This window comes from Manacus vitellinus, unplaced genomic scaffold (assembly GCF_001715985.3).
Source record: "Manacus vitellinus isolate BGI_N305 unplaced genomic scaffold, ASM171598v3 scaffold_27_pilon, whole genome shotgun sequence".
NCBI classification, from domain to species: domain Eukaryota; kingdom Metazoa; phylum Chordata; class Aves; order Passeriformes; family Pipridae; genus Manacus; species Manacus vitellinus.
The window spans coordinates 2,543,236-2,570,717 of record NW_021940039.1 but is presented as its reverse complement, the minus strand read 5'-3'; the positions used below and the strand labels follow the sequence as shown (position 1 = coordinate 2,570,717).

Here is a 27,482-nt window from a genome sequence, read left to right as displayed (position 1 = left end):
TTTTCTCCCTCCCATTAATGTAATGAAAGTTCTTAAGCCTGTATTTAGAAATGAAAGGAGATGTCCGTACTGTGGCCAGAGCTGTAAAAGGTGCTAAAATCCATTACTAGTGCAAATCCAACCTGAATTTACGGAAAGTAGAGAGTTTTTATCAACCTGCCCAAGTGCAGCCTTTTATCAGAGATTCAGTCTGAGGAGAAACGGCTCTTCCCTGCTGAGAGAGGTACTTTGGGATGAAACAGCTCTCGACCCAGAGGCCACGAGGTGTTCAGCTCTTCTCAGTGAGAAGCTCTGTGAAGTTGAAACTTCTGTTTCCATATCAATTGTCACATAAATTTGGCCACCAAGGGATGGGTCAGGTAGGAAGGGACCACGGTGGGTCGTGGAGTTCTGTGGAATGTCCTCATGGCCCATAAATTGTGCGTTCTTTGTACCCCTATCAGTGGTACAACTTTCTTCCCAAGCTTTAACTTCCCTCTAGCCTGAGACCATTGAAGTGTGTCCAGCCCTAGACCTTAGTAACTCTACCAACAAGTAATTTGTTTTTTCTGGCACTCGGACATCACTCAGAGCTTGCTTATCAGCTGCTGTTTCACAGAGTAAACCTCCCTTCTTGTTGATTAGGCTTGAAAGGTCAAACATCAAAGAACATCATGGCTTATGAAAATTTTTACGTATTCCACATTTTGAAAGGCTCTGGGGGACACCGGGCAGTCTCTGCTTCCCTCAGGGGATGCAGGACAGTAGTAACTCCCCTCTCAGGGACACAGGATAGTCCTCGCTGCCCTCAGGGGACACGAGTCTCTCAGGTGACAGGTGACACTTCTCGCTTCCCTCAAGGACATAGGAGAGTCCTCGTTCCCCTCAGGACACGGGACACTCTTCGCTCCCCTCACAGGGAATCAAGACAGTGCTCGTTTTCCTCACAGGAACACAGGACACCCTGCTCTCCCCTCAGCGCACACAGCACAGCCCCTCAGGGACACGGGACGCTTCTCGCTCCCCTCAGGACACGGGACGGGCCCCTCTCCCCTCAGAGCACCCCGCACCCCCCAGGCCGGGCCGCCGTGGCCGGCGCGTTGCTTATGGCGGCCCCGCCCCGCCCCTCTCCGCCGCGTCCCAACATGGCGGCGGCGGGCGGGGGGCGCCGGGCGGCTTCTCCAGCTCCCGGGTGCCGCTCCCGCTACGCTCCCGCTGCTGCTCCCGGTGCTCCTGGCGGCGGCCGCGGCCGCGCGGCTCTACCGGCCTGGCCACGACCCGCTGACCGTGCTGACGGCCGGCTCGGTGCGGCCGGCGTGCTGCTCAACTCCTCGACCGCCTGGGGTGGTGCAGTTCTACAGCTCGTCCTGCGGCCACTGCAATCGCCTTCGCTCCCACCTGGCGGCGCTGGCGGGGACGTCAAAGGTTGAGGCTGTGGACGGGGCGCGGCCGCCCGGCTGCCCTGACCGCGGGCCTCCCGGTGCCCGGTGCCGGTGCAGGGCCGGCGGTGCCCGGGGCGCTGGGCTGGGGGCCGCGGGGCCTCGGGCGCTGTGTCACCCCTGGGCTGTGCGGGCCGGGCCGGGTGGTGTGTGAGCCGTGGTGCCTCGGTGTGTGAGAATCACCCCTCCTGCCAGTGCCATGGTGGTGTTCTGAGAGTGAGCATCACCCCTCATCCTCTCCTCTGGTGGTACCTCGGTGTGAGAGCATCACCCCTCATCCTGCTTCCCTGGTGGTATCTTGTTGTGTGAGCATCACCCCTCATCCCACTTTCCTGGTGGTACCTTGTTGTGTGAGCATCACCCCTCGTCCCACTTTCCTGGTGGTACCTTGGTGTGTGAGCATCACCCCTCATCCCACTTTCCTGGTGGTCCCACGCTGCCAGAATGGCACATGGCACAGAGGAAGGCATAGGTGGTGGTAGCACATCCCCAAATTAAAGGTTTCATAGTAATCCAGGGATAAAACATCACCTCACACAGAGTGATCCAGCTGCGGGGTTTATATGCGAGCGTCCATGTGTGCCCATGGGAGGTTTGTTTAGACTGAACTCTTGGAGGCAAAATGTTTATCTTCTGAATGTTTCGTAAAGAGAACAGCCTATTTTGGAAGCTAAATAAAAAATATTGTGGTACTGGAAAGACCATGAATGTATTTGATCTATGTCTTGCAAATTCAACATAGTGCGGATGGCCTAGAAGGGAAAAAAGGACCACCAGGAAATGAGAAAAAAATCAAGCAAAGTGAGAACCAGGTTTTCAGATTTATCACGTAGTGAATTAAAAAGAAGTGGTGGCCTCCACAGCTTATACTGAGAGACCTGCCTTGCTGTGTCAGCCTGCTCAGGTTTTTTGGCAGGTGCTGAAGTGTTTTACTCTGGTTTTACATGTAAGGAAACAAACAGGCCCCTCAGGTGTTGGTTACATTCGATACCTTTGTTGTGGAGGAAACTAGAGATCAGATTTGTATGAAATGTTATTCTTAACATAGTGGTATAAAAGGCTTTTAAACTGTTCTTAATTTAGCATTTCACCCAGGAGATCTTTCCAGGATGGAACAGCAGTTCTAATACACTCATGGTTTCAGTTTGAGAGGGAGTGAAGAGCTCTGGCTCTTCTCTGACACCCTGAAAAGTGTTAACAACTAACAGGAGATGTAGGTGCAGTGTTAGATGTACATGGGTTTAGATCTGTGGAAATGAAGGCTCACCCAAAAATAGGTCCTGAGGAACTCACCACACACTGAGGAATTCTGTCTGATGAGCAGAGGCTCAAAACCAGAGAAGCACAGAGCAGTCATGGTTTCAGAGCAGTCCAAACTCTCCTTACTTATATGGGGGGATTGTTTATAAAAGCAGTGGCTTTTTTCTGTTTAATCTGCATAAATTTATGTAACATTTTCACTACTGCTTTGATTTGCTTCTGGCCAAAATATATTAGATTTTCTTCTTCTTTGAAGTAATAAGGAAGTGTTTGAGCACTGCAGTGAAGGTCATGGAGAGCCTGAACTGATCTGAGCTTTTGTCAAAATAAAACAGGTTTACATACATAAACATGTTTATATATTAATACAGCAGTGTGATACCTTTGTAATTTGTAATGACTTCTTCAAATACATATTTTCTTTCTCACCTACAGTCATGATAACTGCAAATTCTGTTATGCACTTGTATTACTGGAACTACTTAAAAGGCCTCTCTCCTCTTTAGTCCTTTGAATTTTTATGAAGACTTTCATTTAGAAAGTGGATTCTGATATTTGTGGACATTGGCACTACCAGCGAATGCAATTGGCTTCTGCTGTTATTTGTCAGGAAAATGTTTCAATTTTCAAGTTGGAATGAATGGATTTTAGGAGGAGGCTGAGAACAGGCACACTTTTCATTGGGAGCTCCATCAAAAAAACCAAACCCCAGAACGTTTTGCCCACTTAGGCTGTCTCAACATTTATTTTTCAAAAATATTTACTCCTCTGCTGGGATATTAAAGCTTTCCTTGAGGATGCAGGTTTGTTTACATTAGAATCACTGTGGATGTGTTTGCTGATTTGGTGTCCAAACAAAATCCAGTTAAATTGGTGCTACTACTTTGTCCATAAAAGGCCTGTGCTAATAGACTTAATTTTTATTTTGTTTCTCATTTGTTAAATCTTGGCAATACAACCATTGCAGATTTCATAGAAGAACATAATCCTCCTGAAAAATAGGATCAGTGCTTGCTTTTGTGTAATTTATGTTTTGATTTTGATACTCCCTCTCCTCTCAGAACAGGCTTTACACTCAGAATCACAGTTTATCTTATTATAGAAGTGGCCAAAGTGGCCATTAGAGTTAACTGCCTTTTTTCTGTCTTAAAAGATGATTGAATCTATCCAGCAAAATGCCTGTGGGCTGGAATTGTGTGGTGATTTTCTGTGTAGAAGGTACAAAAACCCTTAGAAATCCCATATATGACAACCCTGCAGTTATTCACAGAAGCAATCCACTCCTCAGGATTTGGAACAACTCTTCCAAACCTAGCAGTTGTTGTTTCAAATACAGCAGTAACAATTTCCTTCCCTAGATTGTTCTTTGACCACCTTTGGTGGGGAACTGCAGAAACCCTTCTCATCCTTCAGGAGGTGTTAAAATTGGCAGCTTTCAAGTAGCACATGGGGAAGAGGTGCCTTGGGATGAGATGTGTGACCTGAAACTTCCTGATGGAAAACACCCAGCTGGAGAGGAAGTTTATGAAAAGGAAGCACATTCCTTGTAGTTCACTGGTTGGAGCTGTGTAGCATTTCTCAAGTGGGAGGTTCGACCAACCTGTGGATTCCAGTTTGTCCAAGACTGTCCTGTTCATTCACTGGAACTTGTTTAGCGTGAACAGAAGTTTTGCTGGTTAATATGTCACTCATCTGCCTGTTTCACATGGTTTGTGAGTCTCTATTTCAAAACTACTAATGCTAATTTAAAATTAATCAGCATTTTAAAGGAGCCGGCCCAGGCTGCAGTGGCACCGGGAACTCCCGTGGTGTGGGCTGTGCTTCCAGCAACGCTGGCATCCCTGAGAAAGGAAAAGCTGCTTTTCCAGCAGCAGGAATGCTGAGCAACACACTCCCCAGCTGGTGCTCTTTAACCCGGGGGTTTAGCTGGGCTGGGGGTGCTTTGTTGTGTGGGGTTTATTTGCATTGGGATCACAGAGCTCCCATTCATGGTGCGGAGGAGGATCCAGACAGGTGGAAAAAGGAGGAGGGGGTGCTGGAAGTTGAATGGGAGAGATACCCAGAAGCCAAACTTTCCTTTTGTATTTTGCATTTTATTTGATGAAATGGACTGTTGTGTCCTTTGTGCTGCTGTGAATACGTGCCCATCTGCTCCAGCATGTTTGTGGGGTCTCCTGGTGCCCGCTCAGCTCTTGGCACGTTCAGCACAAAACTCTCCCTCAGCTGCCCCATCTCCTCCAAAGACAAATAAAGGTCAAGCTAAGTTTCAAAAGCAGTTTGGCAAAGCAGCTCTCCATCAGCACTTGAACTTGATGAAGCTTTCATCCTCTTTGCTGTAAAAGCAAGTTTAATTTTAGTGCTTTTTAAATTTTATTGATACTTGGGAATTGTGGGGGACCTTGAAATTCTGCCCACGGCTGGTTTGATTTAACTTTGCTTTAAAAAGGAGCTGTCTAAGGATTCCCTTGGAGTGCTTCTTCCTTAAAGTGATTGCTGCAGCACAGCCTGGCTCAAAAAGATAAGTTCCCAGCAAAAAGAGAAGGAAAAAGCTGTAAGTCAGTGGAAAGCTTCTATTGAAGTTACATAAGCATATTTGTAGAAATACATGAACTCTCGTGGTTACTGCTATGAAACATGTATAAAGAAAACTCACAGTGATGCTCAAACTCAACTATTTAGCACTCTGGTTAAAATGCAGTTATTTTTTGAGGTATATCTAATGTATTTCTGAACAGTGCTGATGGATAAAGACAACTTCCAGCAGACACTGCATGAGCTGGGGGTTGTGTGTAATCCTGAGGCCTCTCAGAAAATTGTAACTTGGAGGAAAAACAGCTTGTTAAAAAACCTGTAATACAAGATACATCGAATTTATGGCTTTGTAATTGACAGCCATGGGGATGAGTAGCTGCTGGATTAATTTTATTCAGGTCTGTGTTCTGCATGCCTTATTTTATGAGCATAGCTAATGGGAAAAGCTGGGGAATTCAAGCCGGGGTCCTGATGGGATGACCCCAATTTCGTCTTCCTGGATTCAGTAAAATGCCTTCAGCCCTGGAACTGCTGCACTCTCTGTTGGGATTCCTCTTGTTTAGGTGCATTTAAAATCCTGATGCAGCCAAGAAAAACAGGGAGGTTTTAGTTATTTTGAAAATGAGTAGCTCGTGTTACACTCGGGGGTAGAAATGAGCAGCAAATGAGAATCGACCGAGGGCTGGATTTTTATGCCACTGGAATCTGTCAGAGTCCTGTTCCTGCTTTCCATGGGAAGCAGGGTAATCCATCAGCTGGGATCCCTGATCACTTCTGCTGAAAATTGAAAGGTGTCTTTGTTTTCAGACTGGGAACCTGCAATTAGACTTGGTGTGCTTGACTGTGGGGAAGAGGAGAACTATGAGACCTGCAAGGAATATGGTATTCACTTCTACCCAACCTTTAGGGTAAGTGGCAGAACGTCCTGCCTTAGGTAAATAATGCATGTTTTGTAGTAAGTAAAACCATAAAATTATGTATAACTTGTTGTTCTTTAACTGGACTTCTACTTTGCTTTTTCTGAGAAAACTGCAAACTTGATAAAAGATTAATTTGAGGGTTTTTTTGCTGAATGCAAGAGCTGATGCAGCTGTTTAGAGCAGAAATTCTGAATCTGGAAAATTCTCATGCAAAGTACTGTGTTGTTACATTTATATAACTCTTCGTTTTAATAGATTCATTAGGTAACAATTTGTACAAATATTTTTCAAATTCAAATGTGTGAAAATAAAGGAAACACATGGGAATTGCCTCATGAAAACAGCTGATTTCATGGCCAATTAAAAACTTCCCCTTGATTGATCATTCACTGTTTTTTCTAATTAATTTCATAATTTGCTTAAACTGGCTTTTAAAAGGATCTTGTGTTAATCAGAAGTATCTACCATTGTTCATTCTATATCTAAATGCAATTTTTACCTTCTCTCTCTCTGTCAGTCTGTATAATCACATTTTTAACTGTAAGTCTGAGCAGAATGTGGTGAAGAGGATTGAATAAACTGTGTTTGTGATGAGGGGGAACAGGAGGCATTTCACTGTAGGATCTTTTGCCCTGATAGAAAAAACAGTATTTTTTTTAATCTTTAAAGTTTTAGGTGTGAATTGGAACACAGTCTTTATTTTTCCATTTTATTTTTCGTAGCAGAAGACTGCCAAGCTCCCTTAGATCTCCTGTTTAACCACTGGAGGGAGTTGGGAAAATGTGAATTGTGTTCCAAGCATATACAGAGCTGGTAACACAGATTTGGGAATCAGTTACTTTGGGTTAATGTTTGCAGTATTTTTCCTCTAAAAGTTGGCTTTATTGTTGTCAGAGTTCTGAATGGTACCTATGAGATACCCTAAGGAAGGTGAGAAACAGGTTTTTGGAACTTGTAGATTTAGAGGGAAAACTCAAAGATAAAAATGTTTTGTAGTTAAGAGCTGTAAAAGTAAAAAATCTTGAAAACCATTTTTGGTTTTGTCTGATACTGTGACTTTTCTTTTCTCCCCCGTAGTACTTCAAAGCATTTACAAAACAGTTTACTACTGGAGAAAACTACCAAGGTAAGAATATCCAACTGTAAGGAATCCCAGGGCAGTTTTTCCTGTGAGCCAGGGATGTGTCACACAACAAGCAAAATCCCTTTGCCTGTCAGTTAGTTTGGACAGAGATGGGATGGACACCAAATAGCTTTTTAAGACAGGATATTCCAAGCATTATATGAAAACAGAGTGTTAGGTAGAATTTTAGACAGGCAAAATGTTTGTTCAAGAACTTAGGGCTCACATTCCTCATTTTAATTTTAAATAAAGTTCTTAATTTTCCCGAATGTCTTGATAATTTTTTTTTAATTCCCTTTTTTTTTTTTCCCCACCACACACCTCATCAGCAGGAGATCCAATTTGCTCAGTCCTGACTCTAGTGCCTTTTGATCCGTGAGCCACTTTTCCAGGCATCCTGAATTGCCCTGGGAGAGCCCCTATTCAGATGTTGCCCAACTGAAACCAGGCTTATCCCCTGTGTGTGTGACAGGATCACAGCTTGAGGTGGTTTGTCTGGGACAAAAGTGATGTTGTGTCTTTCAGTGGATTAACATTTAAAAGGCCAGAGGTCAGAGGAGAGACCACCTGCACCATTAACCCCTCCTGGCCAAGAGAGCCACGCTTGTACCTGGGGCTTTTGGGCATTTGTGACAGTTCCTGCTTTTTAATCGCTTTCTCTTCAAGCAAATCAAATATTCTCACACTCCAGTCATTTCCTCACATTGTCACCTGGCCCATTTGGTAGGATTGATACACCTTGGCAGTTTTTAATTCATGATTGATACCTTTATTGCAAAAAAGCTCCTGGAGGTGCCCACACCAACTATTGTGAAAATAAGCACAAATTTAGGATCAAGCATTGTTTGAAGAGAAAATCAGCCAGGCAGGCAAATGGGTAGATTTGGAAAAGCCTTGAAGTTGTATTAATTTTGGGGTGGGATGACAGCTTTTAAATGTGATCTTATATTAACATTAAAATGAAATCCTGCAACTAAATCCTTAGTTCTTCAGCCAAATAGTATTCTGGATTGTAAGTCTAAATTTAACACAAAAACCTGACACAGCAAAGCATGAGAAAACCTGCCTGCACAGGCACTCACATTCACAGAAAACCTCCTTGTGAGTCATTCTCCCCTCAGTTTCTGAAGGGGTTGTATTTTCTGTCACCTCAGCAGGAGCAGATCGAGAGCCACAAACAGTCCGTCAGAAGATGATTGACTTCCTCCAGAACCATTCCCAGGAGGTCAGACCACCTGCTTGCCCACCCCTGGACCCAGTTTGGTGAGTTCCTTGTTTCAAATGGAGCTGTTTATGTTCACTGAGTTAATTAAATAAAATATAAAAGGTCCTATTAAAGACGAAGCGAATTTTCTTCTTGCTATCAGTTCTGCTGTGAGATTGTAAAAGGAAATTCCATAAATATCAGTGGGTGTGTTGCATTCTAAATTTCTTTTCTTTTCTTTTGTTAAAAGGTCCAGTGATATTACTTCCCTTTTTGACAAGAACAGCCACCATTACACTGCCATCGTGTTTGAAAGCAACAGCTCCTACCTGGGGCGAGAGGTAACTGTGCCCTCTGACTGACAGGATGTCTGGGAATGAATGTTGTCATAACCCAGCTGAATTTTAGGTTATTTAGCCAAGCAACAAACTGATTCTAGGACTGAATTCAAAGGTCATAAAGGGCAGGTCATGCCTGTTTGAGGGATCACAAAGCCAAGGGATTTTCTAGGGCAGTGCTTCTCACACAGAGGGACTTGCTTACAAAAGATTGTGATGTCACATTGACTTCTTCCATTCATGTGTCAGTGGAAGATTAATTTATCAACTTCACTGTTAGCACAGGTCTTTTTTTTCTTTCCAGATTTGGAAGATCACAGGAAAAATATTGTCAGATTATGTTATTGTTTTGTTACTGCTGGAGAACAATTTGTGATATTTATTCTTCTGGGCAACTTTTATGATTTCAGCTGTTGATAATAATCTAAAATCTCGGGTTCCCTTTCTTCACATGTAAATTCTGGGAAATTCTGTTCTAAATTAAGATGATAGCATAAAATTATTTTCACATCTCTGAGACGTGGAGGAAGTGGAAGTCTTTGGTTTCTGCTTCCCCCCATTCCATCAATAAAATATTTGATTTGGCATCTTTTCCCCACCTAATGAGCCTGCTGTTAGCTTAGACAACTGCTACTTTTCTCCTCCTGCCAAGATCTAGGATAAGTGAAGAAAATAAATTGCATAATTATCTGGGCATAATCTGTGTAGAAACATCCAATGTCTGCAAAATGTTTCTAATTAGATTTGATGCTGAGATGGCCCAGTTGCACAAGGGGAGGAGAATGTGCTGCCAAAAGGGAGGATCACTTTGGGAAGCAGGCTGCTCTGCTTCCAGGCATTTGTTTTGGAAGCTGCTGTGTTGATGCAAGTGAGCATTACTGAAGAAAAGAAATGAGAAGATTATAAAGTTCTTCAGCTTTTTATCACACTTGCTTTGATTTTGTTTTTACCTGCTGCTACAGAGGAAAACTGAGAGTCATCTGATTAACACAAAGTGGAGTTTGCCTTCAGAGGGAAAGATGTTTGCTAATGTCATGTAGCATTTTAGCTTTATAGAATAGTTTAGTGAAATAGGAAATAATATTTTTTCATGTTTACAATATGGGACAATATGGGCAAACCTAACAGGAGTCCCAGCTCCTGAAGAAGGGAGGGCCACATGTCATCACTGTGATGGAAGGAAGGAGGCAAAGACCAGGACAGACCAAGAAAAATAATAAAAAAAGAAAGATAAGAGTAATAATTTCCAGAGAAGAGTAAATCTTGTTCCTGTGCACAGAACAGTCATAGCTGCACTTCCTTGGCAAACAGCTTAAGGATGCCCTTAAAGGATGATGCACTTCACCCATTTTTGTGTTTTGTCCTACAGGATTCCTTGAACAATGTGTGATTCATGTCATCTTTTTGTTACCCAGGTTATCTTAGACTTGAGCCAGTATGAAAACCTCGTGGTGAGAAGGGCCTTGAATTCTGACAAGGCTTTCCTGGAGAAACTGGGTGTTCCCTCAGTCCCCTCCTGCTACTTGATCCACCCAAATGGGTCCCATGGCTTAATTAACAAGTGAGTAATTGTCAGTCAGAGCAGTATGAGGAGGTTCATTTAAGTTACCAAAAAAAAGCTTCTATGGATTCCTTTCACACAAAGCAAATTATTCTGTATCATCCTTTTGCCTGTAATAGTGACATGGTGTCCTGACATGTCATCAATGCACTGTACTGTTGTGCAGTTGTGTGTTATTATCAATAAGAGACCTAATACTACTTTTACTTACCACTGTTGCCTATTTCTAGCTTTAATTTATTACTGTGATACATCTGAAAAGAAAAAAACTTAGGAATAAAAGTGGAAAAAAATAAATGAAGCATCTAAGTTCTTAAAAAAAAACTTGATTCTAAGTGAAAATACTTGTTCCATGTGAACATTTTTTGTGTAAAGTGAATGAATGTTTTGATGAACATTATTTGTTCTTATTTTGAATGGAATTTCACACCACTAATCCAAATTGTTATTGCCAAATTGAGCATTATTTCACTTCACTTTGTATGGAAACATACCATGCTACACTAGGACTGGAAAACATGAACCAAAGTGAATATCTTGTTTTATAAATATACTAATTTGCTTTGGACATTCACTTAGTCTGAGATTAAAAGTAATCTCTCTTTGTTGTCCATTTATGTGCAGTTTGAAGCCTCTACGGTCTTTCTTTTCTTCATATTTAAAGTCACTGCCAGGTGTAAGAAAAAAGCTCCTTTTGCCACTCCAGCTGCCAGCTCAGGAAGACAGAGAGGAGGGCACAGAAATCAAGGTGTGGAAAGAGTTTGATAAGTAAGTGATACCCTTGATTTTCAGATCAACACTTGGTTATTAAAATTTATTTTACAGGGGGTTTTTTTGCCCTGTGGGAAGCTGTGCTGTAATTTATAATAAAATCCTAGTGCAGTTCCAAATTTGACTTCATTCCATCCCAGAGGATGCACCTTGAGTTGAACAGGTTGATCACTGCTGAGTGCTCTGCATCCTTCTGCTGTGTAAAATTAAAGGTGTTCATGCTTAAAACTGGAGGAATTGGAGCATCAAAACTCAGAGCAAAGCTTTCAGCTGCTGCTTCAGCTTCATCCCTCCAGGTGTATCTAGGTAACACTTGGAAATTGGTTTAATCCCAACACCAAGGTTACAAATTGGGAGCATCTTTTCAAACAATACACAGGTGAAATTACTGAGGGCTGCCAGTGTTTTGGTTTTAGGAGCATCTGCACTGCTGTGGAAGGAATGTATTTCTCCAAAAGTATGGTTAAATACTCAATTGACTTCAAAATGTGAAGAACTTACATCCCATTGCCTGAAATATATAAATCACTGATTGGAACTGTTGGAAAACTTCAGGAAGTAATCAGTGTCTCTGAAAAACTGGATAGTAAAGTAAAAAGCTGTATAATTTCTGTAGAAAAGGAGAGTTCACTGTGTGTGCAGCAGTGAAGCAGTGCCCACTGAAAAATGCTGCCAAATGCAAGTATAATAGAAAATACTAAAGTCACTGGAAAAGATGTTTATCATCCCAAATCCCAAAGGTTTATCTTCACCCTCTTTCTCCCTTTGTGTGAGAGAAGGATGTAAAGCCTTTGCAGAGAGATAATCCCTCAGCATCTTTAGATGGAAAGATGTAGGACTGAGTGCTTTAATTTAGTACTTATTTTCCTTTCATAGACACTATTAGTGTCATCTTCTTTCAGTGACTATTATAAAGTACTTTATATGAAACATTCTCTTGGCAAAACAACTTAGTTAAATTGAGCTGCTTTCCAGCAAGGCAAAATCTCGTTGACATGAATCTCCAGTCCAAGTACCTTCTAAATAGGATCCTTTGGGAGAACCTCCTGCATTCATGTGGATGTCTCTTTATTTAAGAAACTTGATGCAGAATTTTGCTGGTTTTTAAAATTTAAGTGAGTACATTATTAATTAAGGAGATAGATTCAGAATAAGTCTGTAGTTTGAGCTGTTAGGATATAGTATGTAGAATATGCTATTTAATATGTTCTTTCCTGTATGTAATTTAGGAGGTGGGGCCAGCCAATTTCTTGAATGATTGTTTTTTAATTCTGTGTGGTTTTGGAAGCAATAGTGGTGCTGAGCTCTTAAAAGAAACCTTAACTATTAACTATGTGAAATTCTGTTTGTTCAGTGCCATTGCTCTCTCACACTGTCTGAAGTTTGTGCTCTGGGAGCACTGAAAGCTGGGGGTGTGTTCTTGATGCATTTGTACTTTGTGAAGTGGTTTTTGTTTTGAAGATATTTGGTTGTGAGAAGGAACTTTTAAGATGTTTGGTTTGTTTTACGTGGTTTACTTTGGCCTGTCACAAGGTGCCTGATTCTGCCTCCAGAGCTGATGTGATTTAACTTTTACATAAAGGACCTGCAGTAAAACTGCTGCATTTAGGAGAGGATTTCTAAACTCAGTCCTTTCCAACACTGACATTTTCAGCCCTGTTTGTGCCCCTGCCCTGTGTTTAATCCACTGTTGTTGAACAGAATTCTCCCTTTGTCCATAACATGTCATTTTTCTGTTTGTGGCCAACCCAGCAGAGAAGCTGTAATTTCCTTCCATCCCCGTTTCCTTGCTGACAGTGCCAGGGCTATAATTTCATGGCAAGGTAAAGCTGGCTGGGAGGCAGAAAAGTTTAGTCAAATATTAAAAAAAACCCCAACTTTCTTAAATGTGTTTGTGCTTCATTTGTCCAAACCCTGAAGGGAATGAAAGAGTCCAGTGACACCAACCTGAGCACCCGGGGTGGGGTAACTGCAGTCCCTGGGGGGACTTTGCTGACACCTCTCTCTATCAATTTTATCTTCATGGCTGGTGACAAAAAAAAAAAAGCCAAAGAAAGCTGCCAGGTTATCCCATGATTTGTGTGTTTTCCAGGACCAAGCTGTACATGGCTGACCTTGAGTCGGGATTGCATTTCCTGCTCAGGGTGGAACTCGCCACGCACAAGACACTTGAGGGAGCTGAGCTCAAGACCTTCAAGGATTTTGTCACCATCTCTGCCAAGGTACACACTTCCAGTCTGTGATTATCTGTAAGAATGAAGTGACTCCCCCATCAAATTTATTATGGGGCAAAGGTCTCTCAAAATGTCTTTTGCAGCTTTTAAATGTGTGCGTCCTCAGCAGCTTAAAAAAGAGTTTTGGGGGTTTATGTACGTGCTGTTTTTGAAGTATTTGATGCTGTTCTGACTTACTTCCAGGGTTAAAATGCATTTTAATTTAGCCTTAGGGGGCTCAAAATTAAATAAAGCTTAAGTAGTCTGCAGCATATTGAACAGCCACTGTAAATATAGTCCATTTATCAGATTTTCAGGATAAGTAGCTATTGTAACTCAGTGGGATTAAAACAACCTTTGTTTTTCATTCTTGACTTTTGGATTTCATTAATGCACACTTGGCAAATGGTGTTCTGTTTAGAGATCTTAGCAGCTTCTGTCTAAATTTGGAATATAATAGAGGTACTGAATTTAATGAGTATTTCAAAACAACAGAGGTGTTGAATATTAATGAATACTTAAAAAATAAAAATGCTTATGTGTTACATTTGTAATATAATGTGATATGAATTGAAAAAAATTAATTTTACTTTTTAATGCCAGTTTACTGAAGTGACCAATGTCCCTTTATATTTACTTACAGTGTAGCTACCACTATGTTTTATTTTAAAACAGTGAATCAATAACTATTAAGGGAGTAATAAGGCCTATATGAACCCTTTCCAGATATCTGGATTTATCTGAAAATCAGACAGACAGTTTCTTACCCCCCTTCCCCCTCCCCTGCAGCCATCAGAGGTCAGAAATCTCTCACTGGCCTCATTTCTTTAAGAAAGTGTGGTGCTAATCTTTCCATCATATTATCCCTAAAACATCCTCTGCTCTTCCTGATGGCTCCTGGCCAGCTGATGTCATTTGCTTCCCTGGTTATTAGTGCAGAAATTGGGAATGCTCTCTTTTGGCTCCCTGCTCAGCTCCACCTGCCCTTGCAGGGTGGACTGCTGGGCTTTATTTGCCTTTTTTTTTTGTGATGTAACATTTTCCTTGTATCTCCCATTCATGATTTGCAGGTGATTTTGTTAGGAAACCTCTTATACTCTTCTCCTGTTTATAGTGAGGATCATCCTGAAGTCACAGAGGTCTCTGGTTCCCTACTTGGGGAATTTTCATTACTGAAATCCTGCTCCCTAAAGGATGATGGGCATACTCAACTTAATTCTATAGTGATCACAACCCTAATTAAAGCAAAATACCATTTCTGGTGTAAAATCATGGCCTCACCACTGACTTACAGTCCCTCACACTCATCTGCCAGACTGTGGCTTCTGTGAGTTCCAAGTTAAGGAAGTCACTGTTTCCAAATCACTTTGGAAATCACTGTTACACATATGAGAAGGAAAACCCTCTCCTGGATAACCAGCTTCTAAATTTACAGAAATCTGACCAAAAAGAACTATATTTTGTGATTTATCTTCTAAGAGCAAGAAGGATTTCAGCCTCTCTGAGGTGTTACCTCTGTTCTGAGCCTCATTCTGAATTACCCCAATGTGAAATTCTATATAATCTATCCCAAGCTGTTCCATGCAATTCCTGCTTGTTATTCAGTGCCTTCCATTTTAATATTCTGCACATAAAAATTGTTAATTTTGTAAGCACAACTTAGTGTGAGGTGGCTGAAAGCAGAACAAGAATTTAATTTGCTTATAATCTGAAGCACTTTAAAGGCAGGAAAACAATTAGATGACGACAAAAGTGTCTTGCTGATGATGAGATTTGGGCTTTAAAATATTGTTTTCCTTGGTTTTTTTTGTTCTTCTCAGCTTTTTCCTGGCCGACAGCCTGTGGTAAAGTTGTTAGAGACCTTGCAAGAGTGGCTGGTGAGCCTTCCATTAGACAAAATCCCTTATGATGCTATTCTGGATCTGGTCAACAACAAAATGCGGGTAAGCTGGTCCCAGTTTCCAGCAGAAAATGCAGCATTAGTAAAGGATAAGATTCTATATAAATCTAAGACATCACTTACTGATGGTCCCTCAGTCATAATGGAGTTATAAGAAGGTTAAAATGAAAATAAAGTGAAATCATTACCAGAAAAAAAAACAAACAACAAAACACACGAACAAAACAAACAAAAAAAATCCACATGAAGAAATTGAAATGAGAGAATTGAACTCCACAATCCTGGCTGGGTTTATAATGAGCAAGCAATATGTGTTCCCTAATGTCAGCTTCCAGGGATCCAAGATTCCCAGTGGATATTTTGGGCTTTGCTGTGCCTGTTATCAGCAGGGTTCTCTTGGAGGTCAGAGTTGAAGCGATGGGAAATTCACCCACTGAAAGGGGAATTATTCCCAAAGAGTTTCCCCAAATACTCTTTAATTTCCTGGCATGCAAAAGCCTTGCTGGAATCCCATCCCACTCTGGCAAACAAAGCCCTGTGACAGGGCTGTCCTTGCCCAGAAATTAATAAGAATCCTCCCTCCCTATTTGCTCTCTGAAATTTGGAAACCTCCTGTGTGTTTTGGGAAGCAGAGAGAGAAGTTTCCAAAACTAAAACCTTGCACTGGATTTGGGGTATAGGGAATAAGAAGTGGGCTTGCTTTAAGAAAAAATAATATTAAATTCTACATCTTAACCTGTCAAGGTTAAACCACTGGGAGTCATGTAAACCTGGAGGAGTAATATGGAATTTTTAATGTGCCCTGGGAGACTGGGGCTCTGTCAGAGTTTACAGTAATATTTTTGTGAGTGTTTTGTTCATGCTGTTCTTGAAAAAGAAACTTTACAGGTGAAGCTACTTCATGTGTTCTGTCAGACTAATTTTAGCAGGTTTTACATCAGTATTTTGTATATTCCTGCAAGAGGGTTGAGTTTTCTAAAGGTGCATCAGAGTATTTTGAACTTAAGGATTGTTCTGGGTTTAAAATCCATTTGCCTGAAGCATAAACTCATTAACAACAAGTGCAGAGAAAGTAATTGACTGTTCTTTACCCTCAATTCCACGTAGGATCAGCTGTGCTCCTACATTCAGTAGCACATTTAGGTCCCAGAGCTGCATATATCCTAAATACACCTCTTTTTTTTCCAGATTTCTGGCATATCTCTCACTAAGAAGGTTCAGTGGGTTGGCTGCCAGGGCAGCAGACCAGAGCTGAGAGGTTACAGCTGCTCCCTTTGGAAGCTGTTCCACACCCTCACTGTTCAAGCTGCACTGAGACCAAAAGCCTTGATAAATACAGGTAAAAAGCACATTTTTTTGGGGGGGGAAGGAGTGTGTAAATCCTCAGTTAATACTGAGTTTGTGGAGGGCAGTGGCTGCAGGTCTGTACCAGCAGGGGTCAGAGCTTTGCTGCAGCTGGAAGGTTTGGAAAGCCTTTCTCCTCTCTTAGAAACATGGTAAATAAAGTGTGTGGCCCTAAAGCTGTGAGTGAGAAAGCAGGGGAAAAAAAAATAAAAAAATTTCAAACGAGGAAATTTTGAGCTCCCTGAAAAGGGATGAAAATTATTCAGGTCACCTGAGGTTGCACTGGGAATTCAGTTTGAGAAGAATGAGATTTAACCATAGAATTTAGTAGCTATAAAGCATGTACAACCATTAGCTGATCCTTCTGTAATGTTATTTATTAAATACTGAATGTTATGACTGTTTTGGGTTGTTTTTTTTTCAGCTGAATGTACCTGTCATTAATCTCCCCAGTGATTTACTACTTTGCCAGCACTCTGTAAAATTGCTTGTTTTTAGACTTGCAGCATCTTGTGAAGCAGAGTGTTAATATTCTGGTGATGATTCCTATTTAAGAAACATGCTGGATATATAATCTATTTTCCTCACCCAATGAAAATAGAATTATTAATGCTAAAATATTGGCCTTCATATATTTTTATTCTTGCCAGGACAGTACTGTTATTTGGTTACAATTCTATTTAGTTCTCATTTAAAGCCTTTTTAGATAGTCCCTATCAGAAAGGAATATAAGAATTCTAGATGGACTGTTACTAAACCATAAACCCCAGAAATTTGCAATTTTCCAGTTGCTGATTTTATATTTAAAAAAGTGTTTCATTATTTCAATTTACAGATATGTGTGTTTGTCCAGAATTATTTGCAATCCCAGTGAAAAAAATCTTTCAAATCTTAATAATTCTCCTGCAGAACAGGGATATTTTTTTTTATATAGCAAATCATCCTGTTGTTTATTTTTGTTGTTCTCTTTGTTTTGTTTGTTTTTCATGGGACAGTGGGTTAAATTTTTTTCCATCTAGTGCTGTGAGTTGGAAGGGTTTGCACTGGATGATTTTTAACCCTTCAGGATCCTGCATAAGTTAAATTCCCCTTTTGTCCCACTTGCCAAAAATGTTCTGATTAAATCTAAAAAAAAAATTCTTAATATTTAACCACGCAAAATTGCACCTTAAACTGTGTGTTCCAAGCATGAGCTGGAGTCAAACCTGAAGTTAAAAATACATGGTAGGACCTGAGAACTCTTTGGCACAGTTAACCCTGGCTGGAAATCGGGGCAGAGATGTGATGATCACTTCTTACAGCCAAAGAATTGGGTCAGTCTGAGACTGTGGGATTATGTCTTGGGAGGTTTTCCTCTCCTTATTGCTTGTTTAAATCCCATCTACTAAAAAGCATGATGCACTCCCTAATCCTTCCCACCACAGGTAGGGTTTTATGGTTCTTGTCCACTTTAAAGATTAGGGTTACCCTGAATTGCAGTAGTTTGGGAGGAGAGAGAAAAGGAGGATTACACGATGATACATGGCAGATGTTAATAGAAGATTCATCTCGGGGGCTGATAAAAGAAAAACAAACCAAATGAGCCATTTTGCAATTGTTTGTTTTCTTTTGAAAGCAGATGTGTTTTCCTTGAGCATTTCCTCTGGGTGAACTCGCTGTGGATTTAGTGAGAAAATGCCTTTATTGGGCTCTACTTGAAATATTTTCCTGGGGAAGGGTGAAAATTTTGAACCTGCAGCAGGAGCAGCACGAGGGACTCAGAGCAGAGCTGCTCACACCCAAGGATGGGTCAAATCACTGCAGAAATCAAGTCCTGAGCACACTTAATTATAAAGAAATGAGTTTTTAGATAACAGGATCTATTGGTGTGAATAAGACAGGCTTGGGGATTTTATAATGAACTATCTGGATTCTTCCTTAATCTGAATTTGAAAGATCTCCCCACAAAATGAATTTTCAGGAGTGTCACATTGCACAGGAGAACAGATATAATTAAATTTTTGTATGAATCTGTTCCTCCACAAAGAGTTTATTTGCAAGTAGTTACTTTGGTTGTGTTGGTCGTTGTTTTTTTTCTAAACACGTATTTTATTATAAATAGTAAAACTGTTCTGCCTGAAATTCGTTTCAACTTTCCAAAATTATTTTCCAGCCTTCCTTTTAATACAGTAATTTAATCTGCTTTAATCTCATAGCTTTTATTTATACATGTCTGTTCAATCACAGATATTGAAGGGGCTGAGGAGAGATTGGTTGCTGTTTAGGATTTCTTTTTGGCTTTAAAGACTTCTTTTTGCTGCTGTGTTTAAGAATATCGTGGTGTTATTCTAAATAAAGGTGTAATGACAGTCTACATGTATTTCTTATATACATAACAAGAGTGCTCTGATAGTTTGAGCAGGTTTTGTGGAGGATTTTTTTTCTTCCAAAAAAACAATGCAATAGTAAATTATTCCAGTGTTCAGCAGCAGGAGGCTGTAATTTGATCAATCTGCACCATAAAATGTGTTTAATTTGACAAGTGTGTGTTCATGGTAACACAGGGTACATTTTTAAATGCATTTTGACATAATTTACTGGGTCAATTAAGCATGAATCAGAAATTCTGTGAGACAGAGATGAAACCATTAAGAGTTCAACAAATTATGTCAGGTTTTCAAGCCACTTGGAGATGTAAGAACTACCTGCTGACACAGTAAGGGCCACAAAGTTCTCCATCTGGGGAGACCTTATTTTACTTCAGAATTAATTATTAACTAGTTAGTGTAGAAATGTGAGTGTTATAGAATAATAATGTGTTTGTGTTTATTTTAGGAGGAATTCCTGATTCACTCTTGGAAGTGCAAACGTTGCTCAGCAGCTGTTCTGTGGGTGCATTCAGTGCCTGCCAAAAAAGCTGTGGAATTAATAAGTGTAATGAGATTCTGGTGCTCTAATTCCTCAGTAACAAACAGGCAGCACAGGCACCTTGGGAAATACTGACCTGAGGGGGTTTGACTCCTGATTTTCCAGTAGAAGGATCACCATAACTTCAGTGCCTGGGCATAAATGTCATGTTATGCATACCATAAATATTAATTTAATTATTGGGCAAGACATTGGAGAAAGTCTCTGCTTCCAGAAGAATTGTGACACACAGACAGTGTGAACTTTGCATGTTCTAACAATTTCACAATGTGCTCTGGTAAAAATTAATGTCTGGTTCTCATTTAACCAAGTTTTTTCCCCCCCTTGAATTGTCAGATACTGTTTGAAAGGAGAAATTTCACTGGAGAGGACACTTGACTTTTAACTCTTCTTTTAATGTGTTGTTCAGGGTAACTTTGAGCACAGTTGTACATACTATATATGTTGGCTTGTATTGGTATAAACACCTACTTTGCATTTTTAATAGCACTCTTGCTCAATCAGCATTTTGGGAACCTCAGTGTGTTGGAAATAATTCCCTTGTGGTTGTGTCTGATACCCCAGACAAGCTTTCCAAACAGTGTGTTGTGGAAAGCACTGTTTGAGAGGACTTTAAGCTCTATTTATTGCCAAATAATTTTGGTTCTAAATGTCTCACCTCAACTGCCTAGTGGCAATGTTATAACTGAACTACTTAGTGACAATATATGTATTTTGTTGGAGGGAGTTTTTCTTCAAAGAACTCTGTGAAGCTTTTAGTCCCTCTGAGATCTTTGTGACTTATTTTTACACAGATCCTGTATGGTGACACTTGTGCTCTGGATATCTTTAAATTACAAAAGTGTCTATTTTTATAGAGTCAGGTGTGAATTTGCATGGAACAAGAATGGTGGAATATTTCCTTCCCTTTTCCCCCACTTCACTTTTATGTTGAAGTTCCTGGTTGGTCCAGGAGGGGCTCAATAAACCTGTCCCTTGTGCTGCAGGTCTCGAGGACAATCCCCAGGTCGTGCTGCAGGTCATGAGGAGGTACATCCAGCACTTCTTTGGGTGCAAGGCTTGTGCTCAGCACTTTGAAGAAATGGCCAAAGAGTCCATGGATTCTGTGAAAACCTTGGACAGGGCTGTCCTGTGGCTCTGGGAGAAGCACAACGTGGTGAACAACAGGCTGGCAGGTATGGGAGGGAGACACCTGAGATCCTTGTGGGATATAATCCCAAAACACCATTCTCCAAGGTAGTTTCTTCTGAAATTTCACCTGTTGCTCGATGAGAGGATCTTTCTGGAGTCCAAATCAAAACCTTCTCAAAAAAGGGACAATAAAAGTGGATAAAAATTAATCACATTTCTTTCTGTGACACTTTAAATAGAGGTTAAAACCTGTCTTTGTTGTGGAGTGATGCTGGTTGGAAAAATATAATTGAACAAGAGACTTTCTCAGGAGAAAAGAGCCTGAATTATTGGCAGATCAGCAATGGAATAAAATAAAATATGAGGGAAATCTGTGCCCCCTCTAGATCGTTGTGTTTTCAGTTAGACTAAAAGTGCTGTTAAAATACTGGTTGTGTTTAATCCCTTCTGTTATGGAGGTATCAAGTAACTAAAGCACTAAAGAAAATTGGTTTCTCTTTGCACTAAATCCCTGTCTGCTGTTATGGATCTGGGTAATGTAGCATTAGTTACAATTTAAATATGCTACACTGTGTTCATATCATGGTCCTGCTGAATTCCCCAGATTTATGAACTATCAGATACTGTTGTGAGCACGAACAGTTTGTCTCCTTTCTCCAAGGAGGAGAAGAGAAGTAAAAGATAAGGGATTAAATAAAAAACATCCCCTAATTTTTGGTTACAATTGGCTGGGCTGTGAACACAGAACCAGGCAACTCCTCTTGGCTTGGACTTGCTAAGTGGTGGAGCAATACACTTATTTAGAGCATTAAGGTATTGGAAAACTCACAGGGATATTGATTTAGGTGATGCAACATCCAGCTAAAATACCCTTTTAGTAAGAGGTATAAACCCCCTGGAATAAATAATAATGTTAAATTATGCTTTTTAAGTTTGCTAAAATTTCTCCACGGGACAGTGATGTATTTTCACCCTTAAAAGCTGCATCTGTATTTGGGGTCACACGTGTGGCCTCCAGTGAGAAATGGTGTTTGGGCAATGAAAACACCTTGGCACAGCCCTGGAGTGGGTCAGGAGCTGCCTGGATATGGCTCTGCCCTGTGGAATTATTCCCTGTTGCTTTAGAATGGGCAGAATTTACAGCATTTTCCTCTTTGGCAGCAAAACACAAAGTACAGGGAATTTTCTGTTTGTAATCTCACCATAATTCATTTTGTTTCTACTTTCTCTATTGAAACAATTTGATTACTGAGTGATCTTTTAAGATAAAAAGGCAAATTTGCTCTCTTGCTTGTACATATCAAGGAGACACATATTTTTAATCATCCTTTGAATCCCTGTTTTACTCAAAATCATGGGGAAGCTTCCTACCTTTAAAAAAAAAATAATAAAATGAGAGTCTGTTTTTTTAAAACATTTTAAATGTTAGTGTACTAATAACAATCAGCTAAATAAATTAGCTTTTTCTTGCAAGTTTTTTTCCAAAAATTATCTCCATCCATGTTTTGCAATGTTATTTTTTAGAGCAAAATGTGACACCAGCTCCAGCCTTCAGCTCTGCTGTGAACACAGGGAGGTGGCCAGAGCTGTGAGCATCTGAAATGTTCAAACTGGATCTAATTCAAGACAGCATTACAGGTTTAAAGGCTAAAAAAAAAAAAAATTACAAGCTGGAAAAATACATCTTAAACATAAGAATGGTTTTTCAAGTGCTAAAACCAGTTTGCTCCAGCAGTAATGCAAAAAGCTGTGGAAAAGCAAGCTTAGGATGGAATGATTCACAGCACAGAAACATGAAAATATCTGAGCCTTTGGCCTTGAAGCTGCTCCTGCAACCCGGGCAGAACACAGGGATTAAGGAGCACTGAGTGAAAAGAGCAGTTTGTTTTGCACCATAATTCAGGTTAACCCTGAAGGGCCCAGATGGTTGTGTCCTCCTGCCTCCTGAAAGCAGCAATTGCAGCAGCTGGGGCTGGGATTCCCACCCTGCAGCTTTTCCGGGGAGAAAAAAGGCAAATAATTATAATTTTGTATTTGTATTTTGAAATGCTTCGGGTTGGAATTGATGCACCCCTGAGGAAACTTGTGAATTTCCAAATTTGTTTGGGGTTGTTCTTGGTTTAATACTAACATCTTTGTGCTGTGGGGTGTTTTTTGAACAACCCCACTCTTTGTGAGTGGGAAATACTCTCTGGGAGGTGTCTGGTGGTTCAGCTTTCCCCGTTCATGCCTTGATTTTTATTCTGATATTTATTTTTACTGCGTTGTTTTTTTTCCTCCCAATCAGGTGATTTGACTGAAGATCCAAAGTTTCCCAAAGTTCAGTGGCCAACTCCAGACATTTGTCCTGCCTGTCATGAGGAGATTAAAGGACTGCACAGCTGGAATGAAGAGCAAGTCCTGCAGTTCCTGAAATCCCACTACAACAGTGACAATATCCTCTACAAATACACCGAGAGCCAGACTGACTCCAGTGACCCCGAGCAGGGAGACACCAGGGAGGGGAAGGACAAAACCCTGCTGAAGAATCCAGGGGGAAACAGAGAAAATAAGCTCCAGGATAAGGAAAACTCAGTAGATTCGGGCTTTAAGGGGTTAGAGAAGCCTGGAGGGAATCCTGGAGCTGTCCAAGGTAGCGGGAAAAATTCTGTGGCATCAGTGAACCTCAGAGAGGTCAGGCAGGCTGTGTCCTTCCTGGGGATTGGCTTTTCCAACATAGACATGAGTCTCTGTGTCATCCTCTATGTCGCCTCCTCCTTGTTTTTGATGATCATGTACTTTTTTTTCCGGATGAGATCCAAGAGGTGGAAGGTGAAGTATTACCGGCCCTCGGTGTAGGGGTTCTCCGTGTCCGTGGCTGTTCCCAGACACAGCTTTAACCTTGATGATCAGGGATTTTATACACAGTATTCCTTTGTCCCGAGGCATTCCCAGGTGTTGGATGTGAGGGGCTGGCTGTGGGAAGCCGAGGCACACGTGGCTGTGCTCTGGAGGGAGCGTTGCATGTGTCAGGGCAGGTTTTTCCATGACTTACCACCGACATCCTTTACTCATTCTCAGAGTAAACATTGCATTATGCAATCCACTGTGCCTGCTGGGGGAGGAAATTGGATATTGTTTTGTGTACTTCAAGTCAGGTGTTATTTTTTTTTTTTAGTTTACCCAGAGCTGGTTTCACCTCCCCGAGTGCTGAACAGTTCCAGTGGTACTTTGGCTGCTTCCTTTGGAGGAGCAAGAATTCTGAGGGGTTTGTTTTTTGTTTTTTTTTCAGGAAACGAGTTTCATTCTGATTAAACCATTTCTAAACCTCTGTGACTTTCTGAAATATTATTTCCATGGCATATTTTAAGGAGAAAGCATTCTGTGTCCACATCATTCTTGTGTATTCCAGCCAAGGATGTGTGTGTGACTGCCTGGATGGGAGTTCTGGGGCAGTTTGTGTCTCAATTAGCAGCCTGATTCTGATTGCTAATGGTCATCATTTTATTGGAGATTAGGTGTGAGCAAGGACAGACCTGGAACTGGTGCTTTACTTGCTCCACTATTGGATGTGTTAATGGAACATTGGATAACTCACCTCATTTATGAGCCAGGAAAATAGCTGAGTAATTATCTTGTTATCCAGGTGGAAGCCAATCCTGATGAACTCTAGTAAAGGAAAACAGGGTTTTCAGAGAAGGACAGTGAGATTTGTATTAACATGGCAGAACAGATTGAAAAATCTGGGAATACTGAGTTTCTTCTGTTGGATATCTCCATTATGACATAGCAATTAATGCTTCCCTTGGGATTTGCAGCTCTGAGCTCACAGAGTGTCACCTGCCGGGTGTGAATTGTCTGTGCAGGGCACAGAACAGCCCTTCCCTCCCTCCCTGCTGCTGGAATGCTCCTGCTGGAGTCAGGAAGGGCTCTCTGATGGTTCAGGGCAGAGCTGCTCCATTCTGGGACGTGGCAGCAGTTGGGAATGTGGCATTTTCCTTTCCTGGTCAGTCTGGGGGCCTGGTGGGCAGCAATTAGAAGAAACCCTGAAAACAGCTCTAAAATTACCATTGGGAACAGGAGTTCCTGTGATCCTGACTGGGGGGATAATTCAGGTCCTGGATAGTGAAGTTTCTAATCCCATCCAATGTAATTGAGCATGTTCTAGTTATCCATTACCTAATCTTTAGTTAATCCTAATAGGTTTTGGCCTCAATGTTTTCTCGTGGCAGTGAGTTCTCCAGATTAATTATGTTATATAAAAAGGCTTTTCCTTTCAATTCTACATTTGCAACTTTTAATTTAATTGAATGTTTGCTGGCTCCTCTGTTACACGAGAAGGAATAAGGAGTCTCTGGCCAAGTCCCTGTGTTTATGCCATCAGTGTGTCCTCCTCTGGTTTCCCTCATAAGCCCCAGAGTAGAAAGTTTAAAACCTGGCGACAAGAATGATCTAAAAAGCACAAAAACTCCACGGGGTTGTTTTTCTTCATAATCAAATCTTGTTTGTTCACAAAACTGAATATTTCTGACGTGTTTCTGCAACTTCCACTTGGAGTAACAGAACTGAGCTTCAAGGATTCCCTGTCCCTTGTTGCTTTTGACTCCCTGCAATTCCAGCACTCTGGGTATTGAAACACCTTGTAAGCAACTGGAATGATGGTGGAAGGTGGGACAGGCTCATCAGGGCAGGGCTGGAATCCAATGAGAAATCCCAGGAAGAGGCTGGTTAAGAGGAAAACCTGGAGATTCCACATTTAGTTTTGAAAATCGGGCAAATTCTAAGTGACCTAATCTGGGCAGGTGTTCTCATCCCAAAAGCAAGGACATTTAGCTTTTAAAAACAAAGGCAAGCACCCAAAAACCCCTAACCCAGCACAGCAGTGTTGGATCTGGAAAACTGGGCCTTCTTCTGTGGGACTGTTGGATTCCTGCTGTTGGAATTAAATCCAGTCATTGCTGCTGTTGATTAGAATTCTACCACATACAGAGACCTGACTTCATTAGCTTTGGCTCATTCTGCTTGTGGAAGCAAAAGGCTTTGGAGGTTTTTAGGAATGATTTTGCCTTTAAAAAACAGCAAATGTGGGTTTAGAATAAGTTGGTGGGTTTGCTACACACCTTTAACTTCCACATTGCTGTGACCCTGCTGCAAAGACAACAAAAGGAACCAATACTCAAACTTCCAGTGGTTTTTTTTTGCCTTTTGAGAGTGTAAAACTATGAAATCAGGATGTTTCTTGTCCGTGTTGGTGCTCCAGCTCTTACCAGTGAACCAGCCAAGGCTTTCACTTCAACAACCTCATCTGGGAAGGTTTTCCTCGCTTTGAATTCAGCTGTGTAAATCTTGGTTTGCTTGTTCTTATTTTCCATCTTTATAATGACAAATGGCATCGTTTTATGTCTCTGTAACGGCACAGTCTGTGCTGGGGGATGGGTGAGGCTGCCAGGAAAGTGGTTCTGTTTTAAAAATTGCCTCCAGCCCCATCTCCTCAGTCCTGGAGGGTTTATTTGTGTGGTGTGTTGTGCCACAGAGGTTCCTGCAATGCCCCTTCCCTGTGCTGGGGCCAGGCAGTTCCAAGAGGGATTTCTTGGCCCTTTGTAATTCATGGAGCTTTCTTTGCTCTCTGGATGTTTTTAAAGAGGGAATATTAAACCTGCATAGAAAATAAAAGGAGTAGAATGTGCCAGGAGAGAGAGAAAAGCTGCAAGTGCTAAAGAAACCTAATAAAGTTATTCCTGAGAACTGCTAATTTTTGATTTCCAGCAGTGTGTCCATCCTGCTGTTCCTGCTCAGAACTGGATGGGAACAAAAGTCCTGGGTGTGTTGTCTCAGTCTGTGCTTTGCACACGAGGTGTTGGAAATAGTGATGATACCATTGCAGTAATTTAAATGTTCTATTTATTTGAATTCAGTAACTTGACATTTTCGAGTCTGTTCTGGTTTGGTTTGGTTGGTTTTTTTACTGTCTCGTTCCTCTCTTGGAAGGAAAAGTGACTGTTTTGTACTAAATTGTAAACTAATGTGCTTGTTTAAAATAAATTGCAAACATTTGGGCAAAGTGGTGCGTTTGGGCTCTTTACCTGCGTTTTCCAACTGGTTTTAATTTTCAAATTGTTTTTAGCTAAACTGTATTCCCAGGCTTGCCCATGTCCATGTCTGTGTCAAACCACATCCATCATTCTGTGTAGGTGTTTAATTCTGAGGACAGGTGAACCTTTACTCCGTTTCTTTTGCTGTTATCCCATAAATTTCTGAAATGTCAGGGAATGCTTGGCACTGAAAGTCGTTTTCTGGCTGGCCCCTGACCTTGCCTGGGAACCAGCAATATTCCCCTGGGGTCCCTGAGGACTGGGGTCATCGCCTGAATCCTTGAGGACAAACCTGGGCATTGTCCCTGCCGGGGCAGGACCAGACCTGTCCTCACCACCCAAACTCGGGGCATCTGCTGCCTCCTGGTGAAGAGGTGCCAAAGAGTGCCCTGGGACCACCCAATTCATGGTCTGATGCTGTTTTGGGGACAAGTCCTACAAAAACTGGCACAATTTCATCAAGAGGGAAGGACAGTGCAGCCACAGAAGAGCCAACGGAAGGGAATGGGGAGTATTTTTAAGCCCAGACTTCTGAGGGCTTGCTAAGGAATCTTCTGAACCAGAGAAGAGAGAAAACCAGGAGCAGGCACACGTTTGGGTTTGATTTTTATTAATGTTGGCAGAACCACCGTGAGGAAACCCCAGGGCAGGGTCTGGTGGCTGCTACAAGCTGAGGAGGAGGACAGAGGAGTGTGTGTAGGGAGAGATCACCTGAGGGGCTTTTGCGGGGTGATGGTGTCACAGTGTGAGAGACACGGGGCTGGCGTGTGCTGCTGATGGTGTGAGTGG

At 41.4% G+C, this 27,482-nt stretch overlaps 1 protein-coding gene across 1 annotated transcript; it reads left to right on the top strand.

Moving 5' to 3' along the window:
* The first annotated feature begins 350 nt into the window (after positions 1 to 350).
* On the top strand, positions 351 to 23,937 carry QSOX2 (quiescin sulfhydryl oxidase 2). Its single transcript, XM_018074067.2, is given in 15 exon segments — positions 351 to 359; positions 1,057 to 1,359; positions 1,361 to 1,383; positions 1,385 to 1,404; positions 6,018 to 6,118; positions 7,208 to 7,256; positions 8,408 to 8,516; positions 8,708 to 8,798; positions 10,211 to 10,356; positions 10,981 to 11,124; positions 13,220 to 13,349; positions 15,161 to 15,283; positions 16,429 to 16,579; positions 20,478 to 20,666; positions 22,910 to 23,937. Coding segments are annotated over 15 exon segments (2,139 nt in total). The 3' UTR covers positions 23,461 to 23,937.
* The last annotated feature ends 3,545 nt before the right edge of the window (positions 23,938 to 27,482 follow it).